The sequence below is a fragment of the Asterias rubens genome, chromosome 17 (assembly GCF_902459465.1).
Source record: "Asterias rubens chromosome 17, eAstRub1.3, whole genome shotgun sequence".
Lineage (NCBI taxonomy): Eukaryota > Metazoa > Echinodermata > Asteroidea > Forcipulatida > Asteriidae > Asterias > Asterias rubens.
This window is the reverse complement of record NC_047078.1, coordinates 5,146,050-5,167,751: the sequence shown is the minus strand read 5'-3', so window position 1 is coordinate 5,167,751 and position 21,702 is coordinate 5,146,050. Positions and strand designations below refer to the sequence as shown.

General features: G+C 38.2%; 1 protein-coding gene across 1 annotated transcript in view; it reads right to left on the bottom strand.

Annotated features, from left to right (window-relative positions):
* Positions 1-21,702, bottom strand: part of LOC117301382 — a 28,703-nt gene that overhangs the window by 1,087 nt on the left and 5,914 nt on the right. The window contains exons 5-6 of the mRNA XM_033785329.1: positions 2,187-2,537; positions 210-542 (exon numbers count right to left, since the gene is read on the bottom strand). Coding sequence (XP_033641220.1) covers positions 210-542; positions 2,187-2,537 — 684 coding nt within the window. The remainder of the gene's footprint in view (positions 1-209; positions 543-2,186; positions 2,538-21,702) is intronic.

Here is a 21,702-nt window from a genome sequence, read left to right as displayed (position 1 = left end):
TCGTTGATAGAGATTATGCCACATTTTGAACCACATTATAAGCCTGACATACTGTAGGTGTAAGAGTTTAAACTAAAACTAATAGAAGAAAAATATTATCATGGTCCAGGATGGTTGCAACTTGAATACTTTAATAGCGTCACGATACGAGCATTCGACCTGGTATCACAACTTTGTTTAAATGAATAATCGTTACTTTGCAAACTTACCGCCGAAGCCAATTGTTGTAGAATTGTAGTTGGACTGGTTGTAGAAGGAGTCATGAACGTCACATTGGTATCTTCCTTCGTCCTTCAAGCTCAAGTTTAGAATCGTAAGATTACAGCTTGTCTTGCCGTGATGAAGCGCGTACTTCTCCCTCTGGTCGGAATGAAAGACCTCGCTTGATGGATTGCACGACTGCAGTATGGTGTCGTTGAGTGACCACTCAAAGGTGAAGTTCCTCTTGTCAGTTGTGCCGCTGTCGATCACAGAGCACGGTAAGGTAGCACTCTCCCCTTCTACTGGAGTAAGTTTTCCATCAGTCTGAACACCAAAGTTTGCTTTAAGAAAACACAATGAACGCTATTAAGAAAGTTGGCATTAAGAAAACATTATACACAATAAATAATGATATAAGAAATGTTAAATTTGCATCGGGAAAAAGAATATTAATTTTTTATTTTTTACCCATACACCGATAAAAAAACAAAAAATGAATAATGATATTAATTCTCTTTTCTGACATGTTTTTAGAAATGTAGCACAAAGTTTCATTGTAAAAAGGGTGTGGTAAGTTTGCAGATGTAATGCGTCACTGCAGCATGATGTGGTTCAGTGACACTCATACGCGAAACTTCTTAGATCAGTTGTGCGTTGTCAATTATGTAGGATGATAAGGGAGCATCCCCTTCCCACGGGGTAAGTTTTCCTTCTTGTCACCAAAATGGCCTTTTTACACAATGATCACGTACGTTTTCCTTGCAAACTATAGGTTTTCTCGGTCAATTTCGGAAAATGAGCAGCCAATTTAACCACCAGCCTATTCTATTTCACACGAAATCGAATGCTACTGAAAAGGGTCATTCGATTTCTTTTTAAGACTGTTAAAAAAAAAAAACCAAAAAACGCACAAAAAATACCAACATTTTATCATAAATGTTATCATTATTTTTTATATAAAAAACGTGGTTGGAAATGTGACAGAATGTTATGTACGGTGTCATTAATTAAGTAAGTTAACAGTGTGAGCGTTTCGTTGTTAACATACAGCACTGATCTTTGGAAAATTGAATTAAGTTTCGTTTCGTCTTTACTGCTATACAAATTAGAGTCCGATACGTTTAAAAAACGGTATCATGTAGCATGTTTAATAGTATATATAAACCCACAATTGATAAAGCAGGCTTACACCAATTTAGAACATTTCAACTTAACTAACATGACAACCCTAAATCTAAAAGGAAACATCTATTTTAACGACACTGCCTTAAAGGCCGTGGACACTAATGGTAATTACTACAAATAATTATTAAACTTACTTAGTAGCGAGTAATGGGGTGAGGTTGAATGAGAAACGGCTCCCTCTGAAGTGGAGTAGTTTTCGAGAAAGAAGTAATTTTCCACGAATTTGATTTCGAGACCTCAGATTTAGAATTTGAGGTCTCGAAATCAACCATCTAAAAGCACACAACTTCGTGTGACAAGGGTGTTTTTTCTTTCACTATTATCTCGCCACTTCGACGACCGATTGATCTCAAATTTTCACAGGTTTGTTATTTTATGCATGTGTTGAGATACACCAACTGAGAAGACTGATCTTTGACAATTACTAATAGTGTCCAGTGTCTTTAAACTGTATGCAAAAACCCCAATATTAAAAAGGGTAAATTGTGGCAAACGTAGGCCTACGTTTACAGTTTGAGCTTTTCGTTAAGGACAAACCCTAAATCAACAAGTAAACACGTAATGACATTTTCGACATTTAAACTATCTTTAACAATATATTTGAATTAGGGCTAGTTAATTATGACAGATGAAATGTTTTTCAACATAAATTTGCTAAATGTTTCGTATGAGTGTGTCCTTATTTAGCAACAAAAAGTGTTGGTAATTTCTGTCAGACAAAATTTTAGTAATATTGGTATAATAAGAAAAGGTGATAAATTCAACTTGAAGATTCCATTCTTTTTGAGGTAAACACTTACCTTTTTTAACTTTAAGATGTGTCATGTTTGAGTAACTGGCGAATAATCCCAACACTGTACACTTAACCACGGCATCATCTGCAAGGCCTATATCCAATATTGTTAGATTGCCATTGTCTTGATTAAATTCCACAGTCTTGTACTTGAACGACACCACTCTACCACATCCTGCAACAAAAACAACTTCCGTGTTTTCCAACACAACAAACCATTGGAGTACTGAGTCACAACATGGTTGAATCAATGTACCATTCGCATACCGAGCCTTGCATTCTAATTCTACGTCGTCACCTTCAAAAACTGAGACGACTAGTGGCATGTCTATCGTGATGTTCCCAAAAGAGACGCCACCTGTTCAAAATACAAAGAAGTATACATTTATCTTTAAGTTGAACTCTTAATAAATATTTCACCTCAGCTAAGCACTGACAACAATGCTTTCGTTCGTTGACGTGCTTTTGTTTCCGACACTGCATCATATCTATTTATTTCAAGGTAGCTTTTCAACTAAAGACTCAAACTATTATTAATAATTTTGTGCACGATAATTTTTCTATAATATTTACACTCGACTTACCTTGAAACATAATTCCAACAATTAAAAAGACTGAGAAATCCATTGTGTAATTAAAATAATGGCGAATATCTTTTACACTATGATAAAATGTGACAAGTTGTTCTTAAACCATGTTAAGAAACTGCAGAACCAGTAGCAGTTCTATCGGCTTAGTGAGGGAAGTGCTGGTCGATTGGAAACAAAGCAAAGCGAGAAGTGGTGAAGTTCCCACCTTTTACAAACATGCGCAACATTTACCTTGCAGGAGAAACAACTGTTATCTCCTTTCTTGAAAATTTGCTCCAATTTATTTTTCTTCTCTACCTATCAAAATAAACGGCTCAGATAACAGCTATGTACAGGGTTAAGGGTAGTAAAAGGTTTCGATTTTCTTTCCATATTTAAAACACAGAATGCAGAAAAGGTTAACACGGATGACCGAAAAACAGAAAAGAAAGGAAAACACCTTAAAGCAAAACTCTTATAATAACGTTGAAATTAATTAAGTTACAATCATGAGACTTTGAGGCGCTAGGTGGCAGCAGACTTAACAGGTAAATTTCCATTGTTTACGTAGTTCTGAGCATGCACACATTACCAAGAACAATGTATTTTACCTGGTAAGTCTGCCGACACCAAGCGTCCTGAAAGTCTCCAATTGCTGTAGACGACCGGTGTCCCTTTTGCTGCTTACTGGGACCATGCTAGGACAGTCAACCCGCAGGTCACTAAATTTCGTGTCCTTTTATCTGCAAATTATTCATCGTTTATTAGGTCATTTTCGGCCTTTTCTGAAAAGTCTCAATCATAATAATGTATCAGTAAATTGAAACGAAGAGCATATCTGTCGTTATGTATGAAAACAAATTGGTGCAATTCAAATTGTAAAAAGAGAAAATTGTATTTAAAATATGGATTCAAAAAGAAAGAAAACAAGTCACAAAAACACGGCAAATTTTCCCGTTATGAATGTCGGCAACAGTCCCCAATTAGTGTATATCGATAGATTATTTCATATTCTTCCCGGAAATGTTAAAAGCGAGACCGGATCGTAGCTAGTCCAGTCAGGATACAGCGATTTCCACCGGTAGTCCAAAACTCCCGTTACGAAAAAACAACCATTAAACCTCATGGTTTTCCTGCACGGTGATTGGCTGACGATGACATCATCCATTGATGTGGCAGCTTGCTGTTTTTCTAGGCTATGGTGCCGAGACCGCCAAGCCAGCGTTAGTCAATAACAAAAGACCCTGTATACAATGAGCCAACCACCCAGATTCAACTCATTCAGCTAATTTCTGGGAAGAGTATGAAATAATATATCCATATATACTAATTGGGGACTGTTGCCGACATTCATAACGGGAAAGTTTGCCGTGTTTTTGTGACTCGTTTTCTTTCTTTTCGAAGCCATTTTTTACGTACAAATTTCTCTTTTTTTAAATTTGAGTTGCACCGATTTATTTCATACAAAACGACAGATATGCTCTTCATTTCAATTTACTGCTTCAATATTTCTGTCAATACTTTTCAGATAAGGCCGAAAAAGACTGGATTTCAGAAGCCCTTTGGACTAGTTATATATTCAAACCGAGGTCACGCATGATAAACCACACCAAATACGGCAGATAAAACCCGGCAAATAAGCTTATTAACGCATGGGTTGCGGGTAGACTGAGGACGTTAAAAATAAGCTACTTGAGATTTTAAAATAATGGTACAATGACGTGCTTGATCACAAGTTACCACTTAAGTTTGAATTTCTCAGACTAGTGAGACAGTTGCTATGTCACTTGATTGTGGCAAGATTTTGCGTAGTTACGTAAGAGACGTTGAACACACATTATAACAACAGGATTCTGAATGGCTTATTATTACACTGGCTCACATCATGCACCATCTATCTCTTTCTACACGAACATGTTCAGCCCCTTTAAAGACACTGGACACTATTGGTAATTTTCAGAGACCAGTCCTTCACTTTTTGTATTTCAACATATGCATAAAATAACAAACCTATGAAAATGTGAGCCATTGGTCGTCGAAGTTGTGAGATAACAATGAAAGAAAAAATACCCCGTCACACGAAGTTGTTTGCTTTCAGATGCTTGATTTCGAGACCTCAAAATCTAATTCTAAGTTGTTGTTGTGCTTTGTATGTGTTACTGAGAATCTATTTAAGCATAAAATGCAGACAATTTAATGAGATCATATGGCGTGCGTAGTTTTATGACGACCAATAGTCGTTAGTGTAGTTGGCTATGGATTATGACCTTTGACCTTTGTTATATTTGTGCGCCAACATGATCCCGGTCATTTTTCACTACAAATCTGTTAAGGAACACTAAACTTAACCAAATACAAGAAAAGCATTGAAGGGATCTTATTGGCGCAGGTCACAGTAACTGAGAAAAGTGAATGAATGTGCCAAATCTAGGCTTAGTGTAGTGGGGCAATACTTAGAAAACTTACAATTTGACATGCAAATTGCATAGATCCCAAGATTCTCTTTTTATACGAAAACCGTTTCTACACCCGAGTGTCATTAAACATTTTTTTGTGATGTTGGCGCACGAGGTTACGGAGATGCGAAAACGCAATTATTTGGTAAAATTCGACCTTTGACCCCTATTATCTTATTACTGCGCCAACAAGAACCAACGCACTTTGCACTTAAATTTTTTTTAGGGCTGCAAGTTCTATCATGTGAACTTGTTTAAGTCATTGAACCTTTGAGTTCTGAGGCAATGAACATGGCACAGGAGGGCGCTGTTCGTCACAGGTTCGCGTACACATGTTTGGTTACTTTTGTTTATTAGCCCAACTGGGGGTTAAAACAAAATGTTTTACTTTCGTTGGGACGAGCTTGGCGCATTGTTTTGCATTTACAGGGAATGTATATTATAAGGATCACAAGGGCTTTTTGGCCCAAACTTCGATAACTGATAACGCCAAAACCGAAAGCGTCAGGAAACTAATATTTGGGATCTGTTCGTTTGGTATGATGATGTATCACTTTTGCTTTAGAAGAAGATCTGAGAACCCATGATGAACTTGGTGCATTCTTACAGACAGAAAACGAACCCCAGTTTTGTGGTGGCTTTCACTTCCAGCCACAAAATAGCAATTTAATTACTGATCTGAAAAGCTTACAACAAAATTACTTAAACTACGAGGTGGAGATACAACAGAAAATATGCATTGAAAATTCTACTAAAAATGCAAGTATTAAAACAGAATATTGTGGGACAAACTAAATGTAGAGAAGCTGTGGCTGGTACAGAACTAAATACAATGGCCATGCTGAAACTTTAGAAATACCCTCTAGATAATCAAGAAAACTTACATAAAATCGGAACTAGCATGCAGCGCACCGATACAACCATCAACCGAGTATGCCAAGCCTCAGCCCTCCACACACAAGATGTTGCCTGGCTACACCCAAAAAGCCAACTCAACCTAGTCTTGTATTCTCTGACCAGGTCTGTGATACTAAATACTAAAGGAGTGTCATTTGATGAGAAAAAAATGTACTAAATAGTCATTACAAAAATGTCAATTTGGTATCTGAACAAAAGGAACTGTTTCAGTGGGTTTTACCAACAAAGTATATACATGGGATGCATTAATATGTTGATAAAGGAAAACAAATTGAAAAGAAACAAGCTGTCAATCTCAACAGTCACTGACCTGGACTAGTCCACACATGGATTTTTATAATAGTCTACCTGATAGCCAACACATTACTGCCTGAAATAGCGCCCTCTTGCGGATTAACCTCCGTCATATTGTTGGCCTACGATCACAGTCAGGGCCCAATTTCATAGAGCTGCTTAAGCACAACATTTTGCTTAAGCAAAAAATTCATTGCTTAGTAAAATCAGATTACCGGCCAAGACTGTACTCAATTGTTATGCTAAGTAAACAACAGCTAAATACTAGTCATAAGCAATGTATATGGCATGAAATTTTGGCCAGTAACATGTGTAAAATAAGCAAGCTATTTTTGTGCTTAAGCAAATTTTTTGCTTAAGCAGCTCTATGAATTTGGCCCCTGAGCGTGTGATAGCAAATCTGCGTGGTTGATGCAGAGAAATAACCGCAGTCTCACTTGAAATCAAGTGTACCACAGGGGAGGTAGCTGAGCACTGGACAATACAGTTGACCACTAATATGGTAGTAAAAAGGGGGCATTTTCACTACAATATTATACGCCTAAGAATTGTCTTGCTTGGTTCACAAACACTATGTATATTTTTTTTAAACAATTTTCTTTATTCGCGGATTAAAACTAGAAACAATGATTAATTGTCTATCTTTGTTCTCAGTGCTGAACGCCATTTTCAAACTGCGTCATCGCAACAGTTGGAGAAAAAGGATACCACACGGTATAAAATAATCTTTCAATTTACAATAACATTTTTCTGTTTAGAAAAAAATCACTTTAGTTACACAATTTATTGTTTGCTGAGCAAACTGATGTTGTATGTACAAATCTACACTTTCTCTTGTTCATTCTCGTTAAAGGAACACATTGCCTTGGATCGGTCGAGTTGGTCTTTGTAAAGCGTCTGTAACCGTTTGGTTTAAAATGCATATGGGTAGAAAGATGTTGTAATAGTAGAATACAATGATCCACACAAACATGCCTCGAAATTACACGGTTCTCCTTTTACCTCGTCGACTAACACGGTCGGCCATTTGGCCGACCGTGTAAGTTCGCACAGGAAACGGAAAACCACGCAATCTCGAGGTATTCTACTTTTAAAACATCTTTCCAACCATATGCATTTTATAAAAAAACGGTTACAAACGCTTTTTATAGACCAACTCGTCCGATCCAAGGCAACGTGTTCCTTTAACATAATCATAATGAAAGTTGATTTGTCCTTTATCTTTTTTATAGTTGATAATTCTACACATACATGTACTATTTTATCTCTTCAAACAAGTCAATCAATTATACCTGCCTTCAAAACGAAAAGGTAGCCTCCAATAACAAAGACATTCGATACTTGCGTTTACACCAAGAATGAACAGCACCAGAAAGTTCAAACAGTCATGACATTAGTTTGACTCTTGGATAAATATTTCGGTTGAAAGTTAATTCGATCAAAAGCAAGTACACTGTATAGCTGTTTCAACAGTCGATATATAGTTAGTGCATAACGCTCTCATTTGTTTAAATCTACCTAATTCGTCCAGAAAATCTCAATCCAAAGTATTGTTTTCATTTTTGTGTGTAGATTTTACAATGTTTCCTATGTAAGTTACCTTTCTTGGTGACGAGTAATGGGGAGAGGTTGATGGTATAAAACATTGTGAGAAACGGCTCCTTCTGAAGTAATGTAGTGTTCGAGAAAGAAGCAATTTTTCACGAATTTTCGAGATTTAGAATTTGAGCTCTCAAAATCAAGCATCTGAAAGCGCACAACTTCGTGTGACAAGGGTGTTTTCTTTCATAGTTATCTCGCAACTTCGACGACCTATTGAGCTCAAATTTTCACAGGTTTGTTATTTTATGCATGTGTTGAGATACACCAAGTGAGAAGACTGGTCTTTGACAATTACCAATAGTCTTTAAAGACAGTAGACACTATTTGAGCTCTATCGGTCATCGAATCTGCGAGATAAAAGTGAAAGAAAAAACACCCTTGTCACACGAAGTTGTGTTTGTTTAGATGGTTGATTTCGAAACCTCAAAATTCTAAATCTGAGGTCCCGAAATCAAATTCGTGGAAAGTTACTTCTTTCTCAAAAACCATGGCACTTCAGAGGGAGCCGTTTCTTACAATGTTTTACACCATCAACCTCTCCCCATTACTCGTCAAGAAAAAACACCTTTGTTGCACAAGTTGTGTGCTTTCAGATGCCTTGTTTTCGAGACCTCAGCCGAGGTCTCGAATTCAATTCAAATAACATTTTAGTGAGAAGTTACTTCTATCTCAAAAACTACGTTACTCCAGTACAAAGGGAGCCGTTTCTCACAATGTTTTATACTCCAACAGCTCGCCATTGCTTGTTACCAAGTAAGTTTTTATGCTTACAATTATTTTGAGTTATTACCAATAGTGTCCAGTGCCTTTTTAAAGCAAATTGTTTGCGCGTGTATAAAACCAACTGGATCGTAAGTTGGATCAAACATAAACGTAAGCTCACACAGCAAAGGATGGCAGATGAACTTACTGCAGTACAGCTTTCATTGTTGATTTTGGATAATGCAATAATAATTGACAAGGATAAGGAATATTATTACTGAATATGAATAGTTTCTATTTCATTTTATTTATGTGGACGTCATGTGAATTGCGAATAAAGCAGTCCATACGGATACACACATCCATGAGCACGTTTATGACTTGACTTGGGCGATATGTACAATGTTGACTCTACAAAATACTGTTTCAGGGGAGAATTTGTTTGGGAAGATCCGGGAAGTTGTTATGTTACCGGGGTAGGGTTTTGTTTGGAGAATATGGGAGGAATTTTTTAACTCGAGTTAAGGGTAGTCATAACTTAGGACTAAAGGATATATTAAAAACTTGCGGACAGTATCATTGATGTTTGGTATGGAATCGTAATGTCAGTCCTGTCCGCCGTAGATCCTGGAGTTTTTATGCCAGTTATTGCCATGCAGGCGTTGTTTCTAAATAAAGCGTTTGCAAAGCGATGCGATAAGTTCAAAATATATAAACCTGGGAAATCGCTTTTTGTCCTTTTTCTTCAAAAATATTTTTTTCAAAGGTGTTTTGACTTGAATGTTCATTAGACATTGATTGATATGCCAACTCGCTACTGCATGGAGTCAACTTATCCAGTATCCAGCGTCTCCAGAGAGTTCAGAACCGTGCGGCTAAACTCATATTCATGGCCCGGAAATATGATCACGTGACCCCTCTGCTGAAAGAATTACATTGGCTCCCGGTTCAACAACGAATCACCTTTAAGATCCTGACCCTCGTCTACAAGTCTCTTCATGGTAAAGCTCCCACCTATCTTGACTCACTCATCACACAATATCATTCTGCTCGACCCGGTCTTCGCTCAAGTTCAGACTGTACTTTGCTCCACATCCCCAGAACAAACAGTAAAGCCGGTGATAATGCATTTCAGACATTTGCACCTTGTCTTTGGAATAATATCCCCCAATCTGTCCGCCAGTTGCCATCACTAGATGCGTTTAAGAGAGCCATAAAAACCCTCCTGTTTGACTAATAGCTTAAACTTATCTGTTATGTATATTGTACTACTCTGTAAAGCGCTCTGGAACCATGTCCATGTGTATAGAGCGCTATATAAGTACCTGTATTATTATTATTATTATTGAGGATTAAGTTTCATGGTTTTTGAAAGTGGTAAAAATGGGGCAAATCTGGTGACTAGCTGTCGAAATTATACGTGTTGAACCAGATTGTCATTAATTGCCGATCAAAATAATCTCGTGACCCTCCGGCCTGGCGGACGTCGGGAGGAGGATTACTTTATCGCAACTAGTGCAGACATGGTTTCCCTGGAGATGACCCCCGACCCTGACAAGTTGCGTCATGCTCTATTTTTGACCCTGGGTGATACCTGACCTAAGATTTTTAACAAGAGACGTCAAGGAATCTTTGGTCAGGGGGCCAGACTAGTGGTTGGTTAAAAATCCCACGAGGCGGTGGGAGCGGGCTTTTGGCTTCATCTTTCCTTTCAGCCAAAGACAGCCTCGTCTCAGCATATGTATGGGCTATGACGTTGCGATTATCGGCTGTCGATATTGCATGGTCGCCAATCTCCCTGACTTCTTCGTAAGCCGTTTCTGCATCTAAGCAATATGCAAACGGTATAAAAAAAAGAAGAAAATGGTTTACATAGGTTCAATGGATACACGCAGAAAACAATTCTTAACTTAACTTTTTTTTGTAACAAACAACAGCATCTTAAAAAGTGAACACAAAACAATTGCATCGTTTTGGAAATCTTAGTTGAAACAGACACAACAAGAAGACAACATGTTTTTAAATCGATTTGTTCCTCTTCTTTGAAATGAAACGAACACCACGATCATGTTATACACTGCAAATACCATTGGTCAAAAATTTCCAAACTTTTTTGCCCAACGTTGGCTCAAATATCAACTGACTACACATTATTGGGAATAACTTAACCAACAGTTTATCCAATAGTTGGGCAAACAGTTTGACTAAACCAGTTGGTCAAATCATTTTAATACCCAACTGTTGGGTAATAACTTTTGACCAATGGTTGGGCAAGTTTGTTTACCATTGTGTTGGTAAAAATGTTACCCAATAACGTAGTCAGTTGATATTTGAACCAACGTTGGGCAACCGTGTTGGGCAAAGGTTGCTACCCAACAAAAGTATCAATGATTGATCATTTGTTGGTTAATACTCCTTTATACAATTGTTGGTTAGGCCAAACAAAAAAAGTTCCAGTTGATCGTTCGGATTTTTCCAAAAAGAGGAAGATGATTTTTTTTTTTTCCAAACGTAAAATATGATGCAACAATAACTTCAATTCAAGGGCATCTAATTTGCGGTACTCTTTCCACACTGGATTCATCTGATGTGTGCAGTATATAATGTTTTCAGCTAGCCATTCGTCTCCACTTCTGCTTCAACTTCTGCTTTGTTGTATCTGCTGGAAACTGGGCAGCATAATATTTTTCAATCTGATGAGAGGTAAATCAATTTATCATGTCAGAAGTAACCTGGTAAAAGAGTCAGCAATCCACAGTGTTCATTGGATTTTTTTATAATTTTTTTTCTTCGCATTTTAAAAATTACCATTTCCGAATTATATTGGGTCTATATAATTTTGTCGAGATAACTGATCCCGATCAAAAAGTCTGGAACACAACGTAATTCAATCTAACCCTTGCCTTGTATCGATCGTTAACGACTGTACGGACTGTTCAGCCATTTCCAGCACGGGAGCATTGAGCATTGTGCACACTCACGATGTATCACTTTCATCAAACTATGCACCGTGGTCGTCCTACTTTACTTACTTTTGTTTTGCTGAAAACTAAACTGTGTGTCACTACACATGAATCAGTATATTCTATGGAATAAGCTTTAAATGTTGGTTGTTATTAGCATCTTACCTATATAACGTCTGAGAGAAGCACTCCATTCCCCAATTTCGAAGAGTATTTTTGACAGCCAGCGGCCATGATGTTGCTTGTGTGTGTGTGTGTATAGGCCTACTGAACAATTAGACTGAGAGCCTGGTGACATTACGATAACAATTCAACCACAAAAGGTTTGTTGGTACCAAGTCATTGTCTGTTGTGGGGTGGTGCTGAAATGGCAATTCTTAAGTTCCCCTGGTCTGACTGGGGTCATGTGACCTCGTTAAAAGGTCAACAAATTGAGTTTAATTAACAATTTGAGCACAAGCACCGTTTTGAGGATAAAGTGTTACGATCGACCTCCTGATAGTAATAATATAACTTAAGAACACAAAACGGTCGGACAAAGGTAATTAAGAATGACATCATTGACGTTATTTTGTATTTGGATCTGTTTTTGTATCTATGAAATGGAAGCCACCTGTAATGTAATTCATTAAATTGATTGTTTTTATAATTTTCCTGAGTCATTTTGCATTTTGGATTGAGCGTGGTAGACTGTTCCACTCCTTTGCTGCAGTGACTGTGAAAGTTCTGTCACCAGCCTTGTAATGGGTGCGTGGGACAGTCAGCAGGACAGGGTTATACCCCGTTCACACATAGACGCCGCTTCTACTACGATGGAAAAGTGGCCGAGAGCGTGACCAATCGCGGACCAGTGGGCCAATTGTCAGAGGATCTCCGTGAGCGTGGTTTGGTCGGGGTGGGATCTCCTAGGTCGGGAAGCTACAAGCTCCCCCCACGCTTATTTTGAACATGTTCAAAATAAGCGTAGCCGGTGTGGCGGTTTCAGTCTTCCGCCGTGTTAAGTTTTCCGGGTGACGTAGCCGGACATGTCAGCACGTTGTTCGAACGGTTTTAGCTTTCCGGCGTGTTCAGTTTTCCGGGTGACGTAGTCAGACAAAAATACCGCCGCGAGTACCCTGGGGCGAGTACTGTAGTTCTCTCAGTGACCCCAAATTGTTTCTATTACGATTCTTTTCTGTTTAGTCACATTCTCTTGCCCCATCTTTACACGTATTCATGCGTACATAAGCAGGTCACACTGCTTGTTTAAAAAACAAACCCCAGTATAATTTTTGCTTGGTCTTCACACCAAATTCTCTCATACGATCCACGCGTTCGCCGCTCGTTGTACTCGTCCACGATCGTGGACGCCGCCATGACATCTACCGTAGAGTAACACGGATGACTCAGTGCGGCACTAAAAATGGGCTACTTTCGCTAGCTGTGCGCAGGCATCGCATGACGTAATGTTTCCGTGTTTGGTCATTCGGAAAACTGAACACGGCGGAAAGTTGAAACCGCCACACCGGGTCGTGGCCAACAGTAAGCATGGGCAAAGTCGTAGTGGGAACGCCATTATCGTACAAGCAGCGTGGTAGCCACATACATATTACAATACCTTATGGTGAGATCTCTGTAGTCGTAATAAAAACGCAGCACCGTCGGCAACCATTTCGAAGTAGAAAACCGCTTGGTTGGCATTGGTCTTTGTGAAACCGTTAGCAATCGTAGTGGCAGCGAGTGTCAGTGAGTCAGAAACACTTTTTACGTACAGTAAAGTTGGGTGGAGTCTTCAGTTTGCAAAATTGCTGGATTTTGACGGCGATCATACACGACTTGATAATTTTTTGAGATCGGGGTGATTGGATTGATCTTCGTAAGGTCCTAGTGCTGTGTGAACGGGGTATAAGAGATGAATAATTATAACATCCCGGATGCGTTTTCTTCCACGTCTCACATTCATACTAAAAATGCAGTGCCCAAATTGAAACCAGTTTTTTTTATAAACTGATTTGGATCACCCTGTGTAACTGTAGGAAATTATATATAAACAAGTAAATAAATAATTAAATGTTGGCCAGTGTGGCAGGAGTTTCTGCCCCCCCCCCCCCATTATAAATATGGCGAGCTGTGTACAACTTCTTCTGATGGCGCCCTCTTTTGAATCCTCTTCAGCTCATGCTAATTTCCCATTGGGTGACCGAATCTCCGGCAGACAGATTTCCCTGGGACACTCACCATATTATTTCAACTATTGTATGTTTACACTAACGCAATATCGATTTGAAGCTCATGGAAAATATGTTTATTTCAAACTTAGGAGTTAAGAAACAAAGGTTCTCACGGTTGGTAAAACGGGGAAAAAAAATGAGATTTAAATAGGCTTGCTAGATCTACTGTTGGTTTCCTTAAAAAACAAAACCAGATAACCTAGTCCCGAAAAGTCGAGTGCGAACGCGATCAGGGTATTAGACGTAACAGTAAATTGTGGTACTTCTACTGAGTGGTTCTTCATTTTGGTTTATGAATAATTTTTCCGGACGAAATGTAGTATTATTTTGACTATTTTATAAAAAAAAAAAAAAAGAGTAAAAAAAGTATAGAACAATAAAGAACAAAAAGGGACAACCAATTAGAAATAAAGCAAATAACACATAAGGTAAATAACTAATGTGTAACTATAAGTTACAAGTACATTTTATATTAAAATTACCATACTCATTGTCTCGTCTAAAATATGTTGCCACTACATGTGTTTGTACAGGTGAATTCTTATGAAAGTTTTTTTTTTTCGATTATTGTTTTTTTTAGTTGAAAAGCTCCACATAGCCTATAAACATGCACTATTAAAACAAACAAGTCAATAAATTACACATGCATTCAAAAAGAAAAGTGCGCATCCAATAACAAAGACATTTATACGATACTTCCGTTTAGGCAAAGGTTATGAACAACACCAGAAAGTTCAAACAGTCATGACATTTTTTCATTTTAGTTTGACTCTTAGACATCAAACACTGCATGGTTGAAAGTTAAATCGATCAAAAACTGTAGCTGTCTCAGCAATAAACCTGTTATAGTTAGTGTATAACGCTCTTATATTTTCATGAAGTCCCACCAAAGCATGTTACACAGTTTCAAAGAAATAACTTTAATAATACAAATACTGCTCCGAATTTTTTTTGTTAATTAAAACACAATGTAATTAGTCAAATTCAACAAAATTCACGATTTATCTGTCCTCTGTGGGTTTATACTTCTTTTCTCCGCTATTTGCTTCATATTTGGAGTGATTCAGCTATTCCCTATCTTTAAATAGTGTACATGTACCATCAATAATTTTAACACAATACTAATTTATAGGATTTGAGGCATTGCATGGTGAGGTATCAATATATATTTGGTTTGCGGTAACACCATGTATGTATCTACTTGCCAGGTAGAGTTTGTTCTTCGAGAACTGTCTTGCTTAATTCTACTACCGCGGAGTAGATTGTTCGGGGGTTCGGGAGACTTCTCAGTTCTGAAAAGAACTGTCCTGCTTATTAACTATTACCCGGGCGGATGGTATAGAAATAGGCTGTGACTACATGTACTACTTTAGCTTACAGGATCGTAATTAACTGTACTACCGCGGAGTCAGTTCTTGGATTGGTCTCAACGTTTCGACTAGCTTGCTCTAGTCATCGTTAGTATACAATACCATACTAATTTAATTAATATCATTACAATAAACGCGGTAAAGTGCCAAGCTAGCTATATACAAAGACACAAATAATCTCAGAACAGCCAGAGTTTTTTTCCAGCCTTGACTTGCCGCATTAAAAGTGGACACTATTTGTAATTACTCAAAATAATTATTGTTCCTTTCTTGATTACAAGTAATGGGGAGAGGTTGACAGTATAACATATTGTGAGAAACATCTCCCTCTGAAGTGACGTAGTTTTCGAATAAGACCCGCTCTGTCGTAATGAGGAATATCAAGCAAATTTCATTTTTGCGTTATCATCCTAATCCAAACAAGCAAATCTTAACATTTTAAATGAAATAAAAATCAAGATCATACGACCTTCCTGTCTGAAATAATGTGGAATTTCCGACGACCTCGACGCTTAATTTTACGACCCGTCTTGGAAAACATAAAGGCCAGAAAAATTAATTTAAAAAAACGCGACGTCTCACACACTCATTAAAATAATATTGTTTACGAAATGAAAACGAAAGATTTTTAACCCCGGCGTAATCGGACCAACAGTAGGATCAAAATGTACAAACAACCCAATGATAAGTTAAATTATAATTGTAGACAATTTCAACAATAAATTTGAAAATTTTTACCTGAAATATTAGAGCGATTTGCGTTGTTATTTCCAACTTGAAATGCGAGTTCGTTCCGTCAGGGCAGGGTGCAACGCATCAAGTATTCCCCGGGGCTATACAGCTACATCACCCTCGTCGCGTCCGGTCGTACATTGACTCAAGACCAGGGAACTGATTTTATTCGCAATTTTTCCGTGCTTGGTGTTGGGTAAGAAGTATCACTAAAATCATGAGAATTCTCATGATTTTAGTGATACTTCTCACCCAACACCAAGTTTAACTGACAGAGTATTCCTTAAGCATTCAGAATTATTTGGGTTGGGACTAGTAATTCAAAACATTCCACTGGATAAAACATGGTGGAGTGGCAACGGTCGTTGTACTTGTAGCTTGGCTCTCTACGCGTGCCGTGTAAAACCTGTATTTACATGTATGTACCACAGACATAAAATAATAACCTATAGACAGACAGCACCTATGGAAATCAACGTCCAGATACCGTAATTGTGACGGCACCAGACTTTACCCCAAACCGTGGGCAAACTCTGTGAAAACGCAAGCGAAAACACGTGTAAAGCAATGGGCGAGTGAAGAGATTACGACAGAAAATGTGTGTTTTTAGGGTAAAAACAAATCACCAAAGTCTAAAAACAATGTAAGATCATTAGCTAGATACCTTTTCTGCCCTTAGTTGTTTGCTGTCCACGAATTTGATTTCGAGACCTCATAAAATTAGAATTTGAGGTCTGGAAATCAAGCATCTGAAAGCACACAACTTCGTGCGACGGGTGTTTTTTCTTTCATTAATATCTCGCAACTTCGACGACCGATTGAGCTCAAATTTTCACAGGTTTGTTGGTTTATGCATATGATGAAATACACCAACTGTGAGGACTAGTCTTCACTAATAGTGTCCAGCGTCTTTAACAATGGTCAAATATACACATATTTAACAGCAGTACAAATTTATACTTTCAGCTGAAATATAAACGCCAATTTGGGATTAAGAAAGATTGAGCTTTACAAATTTGTTAGTCAAAAGATGAAATAATTTCTTATAAAGCACTGAAAGAAAAGCCTGTAACTAGTGTTTCCACCAAACACCTATTTCGCTTCCAGTTAACCCTTCACAAGTTTTGAAATAAAATACGATACGAAACTAAAGGCCAACCTCCAAGGGAGTTCCATGAAAGTGAGAAAAAAAAAAAAAAAAACGCTAGACCCTATCCACAAGTGGGGCTCTTGGGGCTGCCCCGAGGTGCACTGACGTCACCACGGGAAGGCTCACGTGGTGACGTGATTGTTTTTTTTTTCTGATTCGAGGACGAACGTGGGGTAATTGTGTGCCCACATTCGTCCTGGATAAAAATAAAATACGCAACATCGGGGTCGACCCAGGGAAGCTAAACGAAGCTAAAATTCCCTGCTTCCGTAAGCGCCGATTCCGGTGCTTACGATAAGTCCTCATCATCATCATCATAGCCGTCCTCCCGTCGGAGGTAGGTCACGGAGCTGGCTTTCCAACTAAGAGTCTCCATAGGTTTCTGATCCTTGCTAGGTGTCCTGCTGCTGCCACAGATGGTATGTCAGCCTCTTCATAGAAGTGCTTGATATCTTCCAGCCAACGTTTCCCTGCTCTTCCTCTGGGTCTGTTACCTGCAATGTGGCCTTCTAAGAGAATTTTGGGGTATCGGCCACTGCCCACTCTATTCACATGCCCTACATACTTGAGTTTTGTTTTCCTAATTGAAGTTTGAAGATCTTTATAGTAGTGAAGTGCTTGCGAAGTCTGTCTTTTCTGCATGGTGACCCCCAGTACGGTATTAAAGTAGATCCATGAAATTGGGCCTTGGTAAGTCCCACCAAGCGCACAAAAATCCCCCATTAATAAAAGACAGGTGGAACAAAAATGCCGCGAGGCGGTGGGGGTGGCGCTTCGTCCTCTAACCCCACCATAAATTGTTCCACTTCCTCGTCGCTGTCAAAGTAGTGGCCAGCTGGGGTTGAAATATCCCTGTGAAGGGCTCGAGTCATGTTGTGGCTTATTGCAGCGTACTGCGTAGGAGGTTCGGTTCTTATTGGTGGTGCGTTCGGAGGGTGATGTCGTGTGTGCTGCAAATCAGCATAAACCAGTTCGCCTGGACGGGCAACCTAACAAACCGGGAAAACACAATTACCATTTTTAGTGAACCACAGTGTAATTGTTTTTTTTTTTCCAACAAGCGAGTCAATTTAGGGATCGGAAATTATGTTTGCACCAATGGTTTACTATGTACTGTATAACAAAATTAGCAAACGAAAGTAAAAGAAAGACAGAAAAAAATAAAATGTTAATCAACATATTAAACTGAGCAAATAATGTGTATAAAATGAATACAAAGAAGCAAATTGAACGCAGGATTTATGACTTTCAATTTTGTTGGTTCAGTTTTCCTCCTGCTGAACATTAAAACTATTTTTTTAACGCGATACCTTTTTGGGTTGGTACTTGATGGCTGTTGCACCCCGCGTCACACCGGTGTAGGGAGCTGCTGACGCTTGAGGACGCTTTTCGCGGTTCACTGAAGTGTACATAACCCCATTCCCTGTGTCATGAAGTAATTAAATAATCAAAAAATAAGTCAGATGATGAAGAGACAGAAAACCAAATTTAAACGGTTTTATAACATCTACTGTTGAAATCATTGTTACCCGACTGCAGTGTCAATTATTACAGGAAAACAGTTACATGCTGGACACACTTGACACACTGATTGCAATAGACCGATTGTGCTACCAGTGTTTACAATTACAACAAGAACATGGCTCAGAAATCGTCTGTTTTTACATATTTATTAATCTTTTGACGAAAAGGTACGACCATAGTAAGTTTAATCAAGATTTAGGCAACCTAACAGTGTAGAAAAAAAAATTGTAAAAATTCAATAATTTTCAATAATTGTTTGTTATGATTATGTTCGGTGTCAAATTACACGAAACGAGACTTTACTAGACATTCCTCATTTCGTTAGAGCGGGTCACTATAATAGGAATGTCGAGTAAATTTCATTTTTGCGTTTATCATAATAATGCCAACAAGCAAATCTTAACATTTGCAATAAAATAAAAATCAAGATCATACGACCTTACTGTCTGAAATAATGTGGAATTTTCGACGACCTTCACGCTTAATTTTACGACCCGTTTTGGAAAACATAAACGTCAGAATTTTTTTAAAAAGGCAACGTCTCACACACTCATTAAAATAAATTTTGTTTACGATATGAAAACATCTATTTTTAACCCCCCTTAGTCAGACAAACAAAATTACAAAAATCTCCAAACAACTCAACGAGAAGTTAGATTATAATGTGTAGCCAATTTCAGCAATAAATTTGACAATCTTTACCTGAAATTTTAGAGCTTTGCGTTGATATTTCCAACTTGAAATGCGAGTTTTGTTCCGTCAAGTCAAAACATAGAGTAAATACAGCTGTCACTGCAGCCTGTCACTCAGCGTTAGCACCCCCACGGGTATACTAAGCTTGAAGACCATGGAACATTCGCAATTATCCCGTGCATGTTTCTCATGATTTTAGCGATATTAATTAGTTGCCCAACATGAAGTTTAACTGAAAGATTATTCCTTAAAGCCATTGGACCCTTTCGGTACAGAAAAAACAAAGTTCACAGATTTACAAATAACTTACAGGGTTTACAGAAGGTAGTGGTGAAAGACTTCTCTTGAATTATTATTCCACGAAATGCTTTACTCTTTTCTCGATATCGAGAGTTACGGATTTATTTTAAACACATGTCATGACACGGCGAAACGTGCGGATACAAGGGTGGGTTTTCCCCGTCATTTTCTCCCGACTCCGATGACCGACGTGAGCCTAAATTTTTACAGGTGTGTTATTTTGTATAGAAGTTGTGATACACGAAGTGTGGGCCTTGGACAATACTGTTTACCGAAAGGGTCCAATAGAATTATTTGGGTTTGAAATAATTCAACTTTGAAAAACCACGAAACAATGATGAAAATTAGACACTGTTTATCCAACTTTCGATAAACATTCCACTGTTCCAAACGTGTGTCATAGTTGGTGGTTGTACCCGCGATATGTCGTGTCTAAATATAGCCACCCAAAACACGTGTAAACACTGAAAGGGGTTCAAAGGTCACCAAAGGCAAACCCTGTTTTATCAGTCGATGACATCTCTCATTCATAATAAATCCGCGTTGCGAGATTTAGTATGGCTCACAGTCGTCGTATGGTACATGGTGCGTGTCGTATACCAGCTAGCTATGGCAACAAGACCGGGTCGGGTGATCGGACTCTCACGCTGCATGGATAAACAGACTCCTCGTACTGTGAGCCATACCATGGCCATACTAAATCTCGCAACGCGGATTTATGAATGAGAGATGTCATCGACTGATAAAACAGGGTTTGCCTTTGGTGACCTTTGAACCCCTTTCAGTGTTTACACGTGTTTTGGGTGGCTATATTTAGACACCTCTATACATTTGCTTTCCAATGGTACTCTTGGTGGTGCTATGCAAGTTGCATGTAAAGTTTCCCGCCGAGGCTTGCAAAATGGGTGATTTCAATGAATGTTCGCTGTCTGTCCCGTGGGATTTGGATTTTTTTTGGATAATGTGATCACGTGACCTATAGTGGTGGAGAAAAACACAGCTACAACGTAGAGGCATGGGAAGACTCGTACAGATGGACCATAATTGGCTGTATTCTCAACAAAATACGCTAATTAATGGAGCTCTTTTTAAAAAGTTGAATATTGTGACATTGTGATCTCTAGAATTAAGTCTTTTTGAGCAAAAAATTGCAACAGTAATCATGTCTTTTTAGCGCACGTTTATATGCAGTGCGCCGTGTTTGCTTCAGTTTACGTACCTCCCCCCCCCCCCCCCACCAAAAAGAAAGAAAGAAAGTGTTACATGACTATAGGCCTACTTAATAAATGCATACGGTGAATTGGATGAAGTTTTGACCCTAGCAGTGCTATACTCAATAAGACAATGAAGAACTACTCTTCTGGTTCGAAACCCATGCCATGAACTATTTATTCTGCAAAATATATTAAGAATGCAAACTTATGAAAGACGTCACAAATTCTGTTTCCTGTGTAAGGATTTTGAACTTTCGCATACATCTTCTCAGATAACTCTTTTATGTATTAATGTATTTTTAAATTGAGAGTTCAAAAAAAAAGCTACCGAAACTGCCACTGGCCTTCTTTTTGTTTTAAAAGTGAAAGACAAAACAACGAAACATAGATCTGATTTAAATGTAAGCAACAAGACTGTTGTTTGTACCTTTATCCTTGCACGCAATTCTTTTTGCTAGAACTAGTTGCGAAACCAAAGGCTAAATTACAACTTCCTCGAGAGAGAAATGACAACCGACTAGACCTTAATATTAGTAACACATTTTCGTTTTTTTTTCCAGTTTGGAATTGTAGAGTTAAAGGCAATGGACACTATTGTTAATTACTCAAAATAATGGTTATTAAACAAACTTACTTGGTAACAACAGAGAGCTGTTGATAGTATAAAACATTATGAGAAACGGCTCCCTCTGAAGAAACGCAGTTTTCGAGAAACAAGTAATTTTTCACTAATAATAATATTTGAATTTTGTTTCTAGACCTCAGAATTAGAGATTGTTGAGGTCCCGAAATCAAGCATCTGAAAGCACACAACTTCGTATGAAAA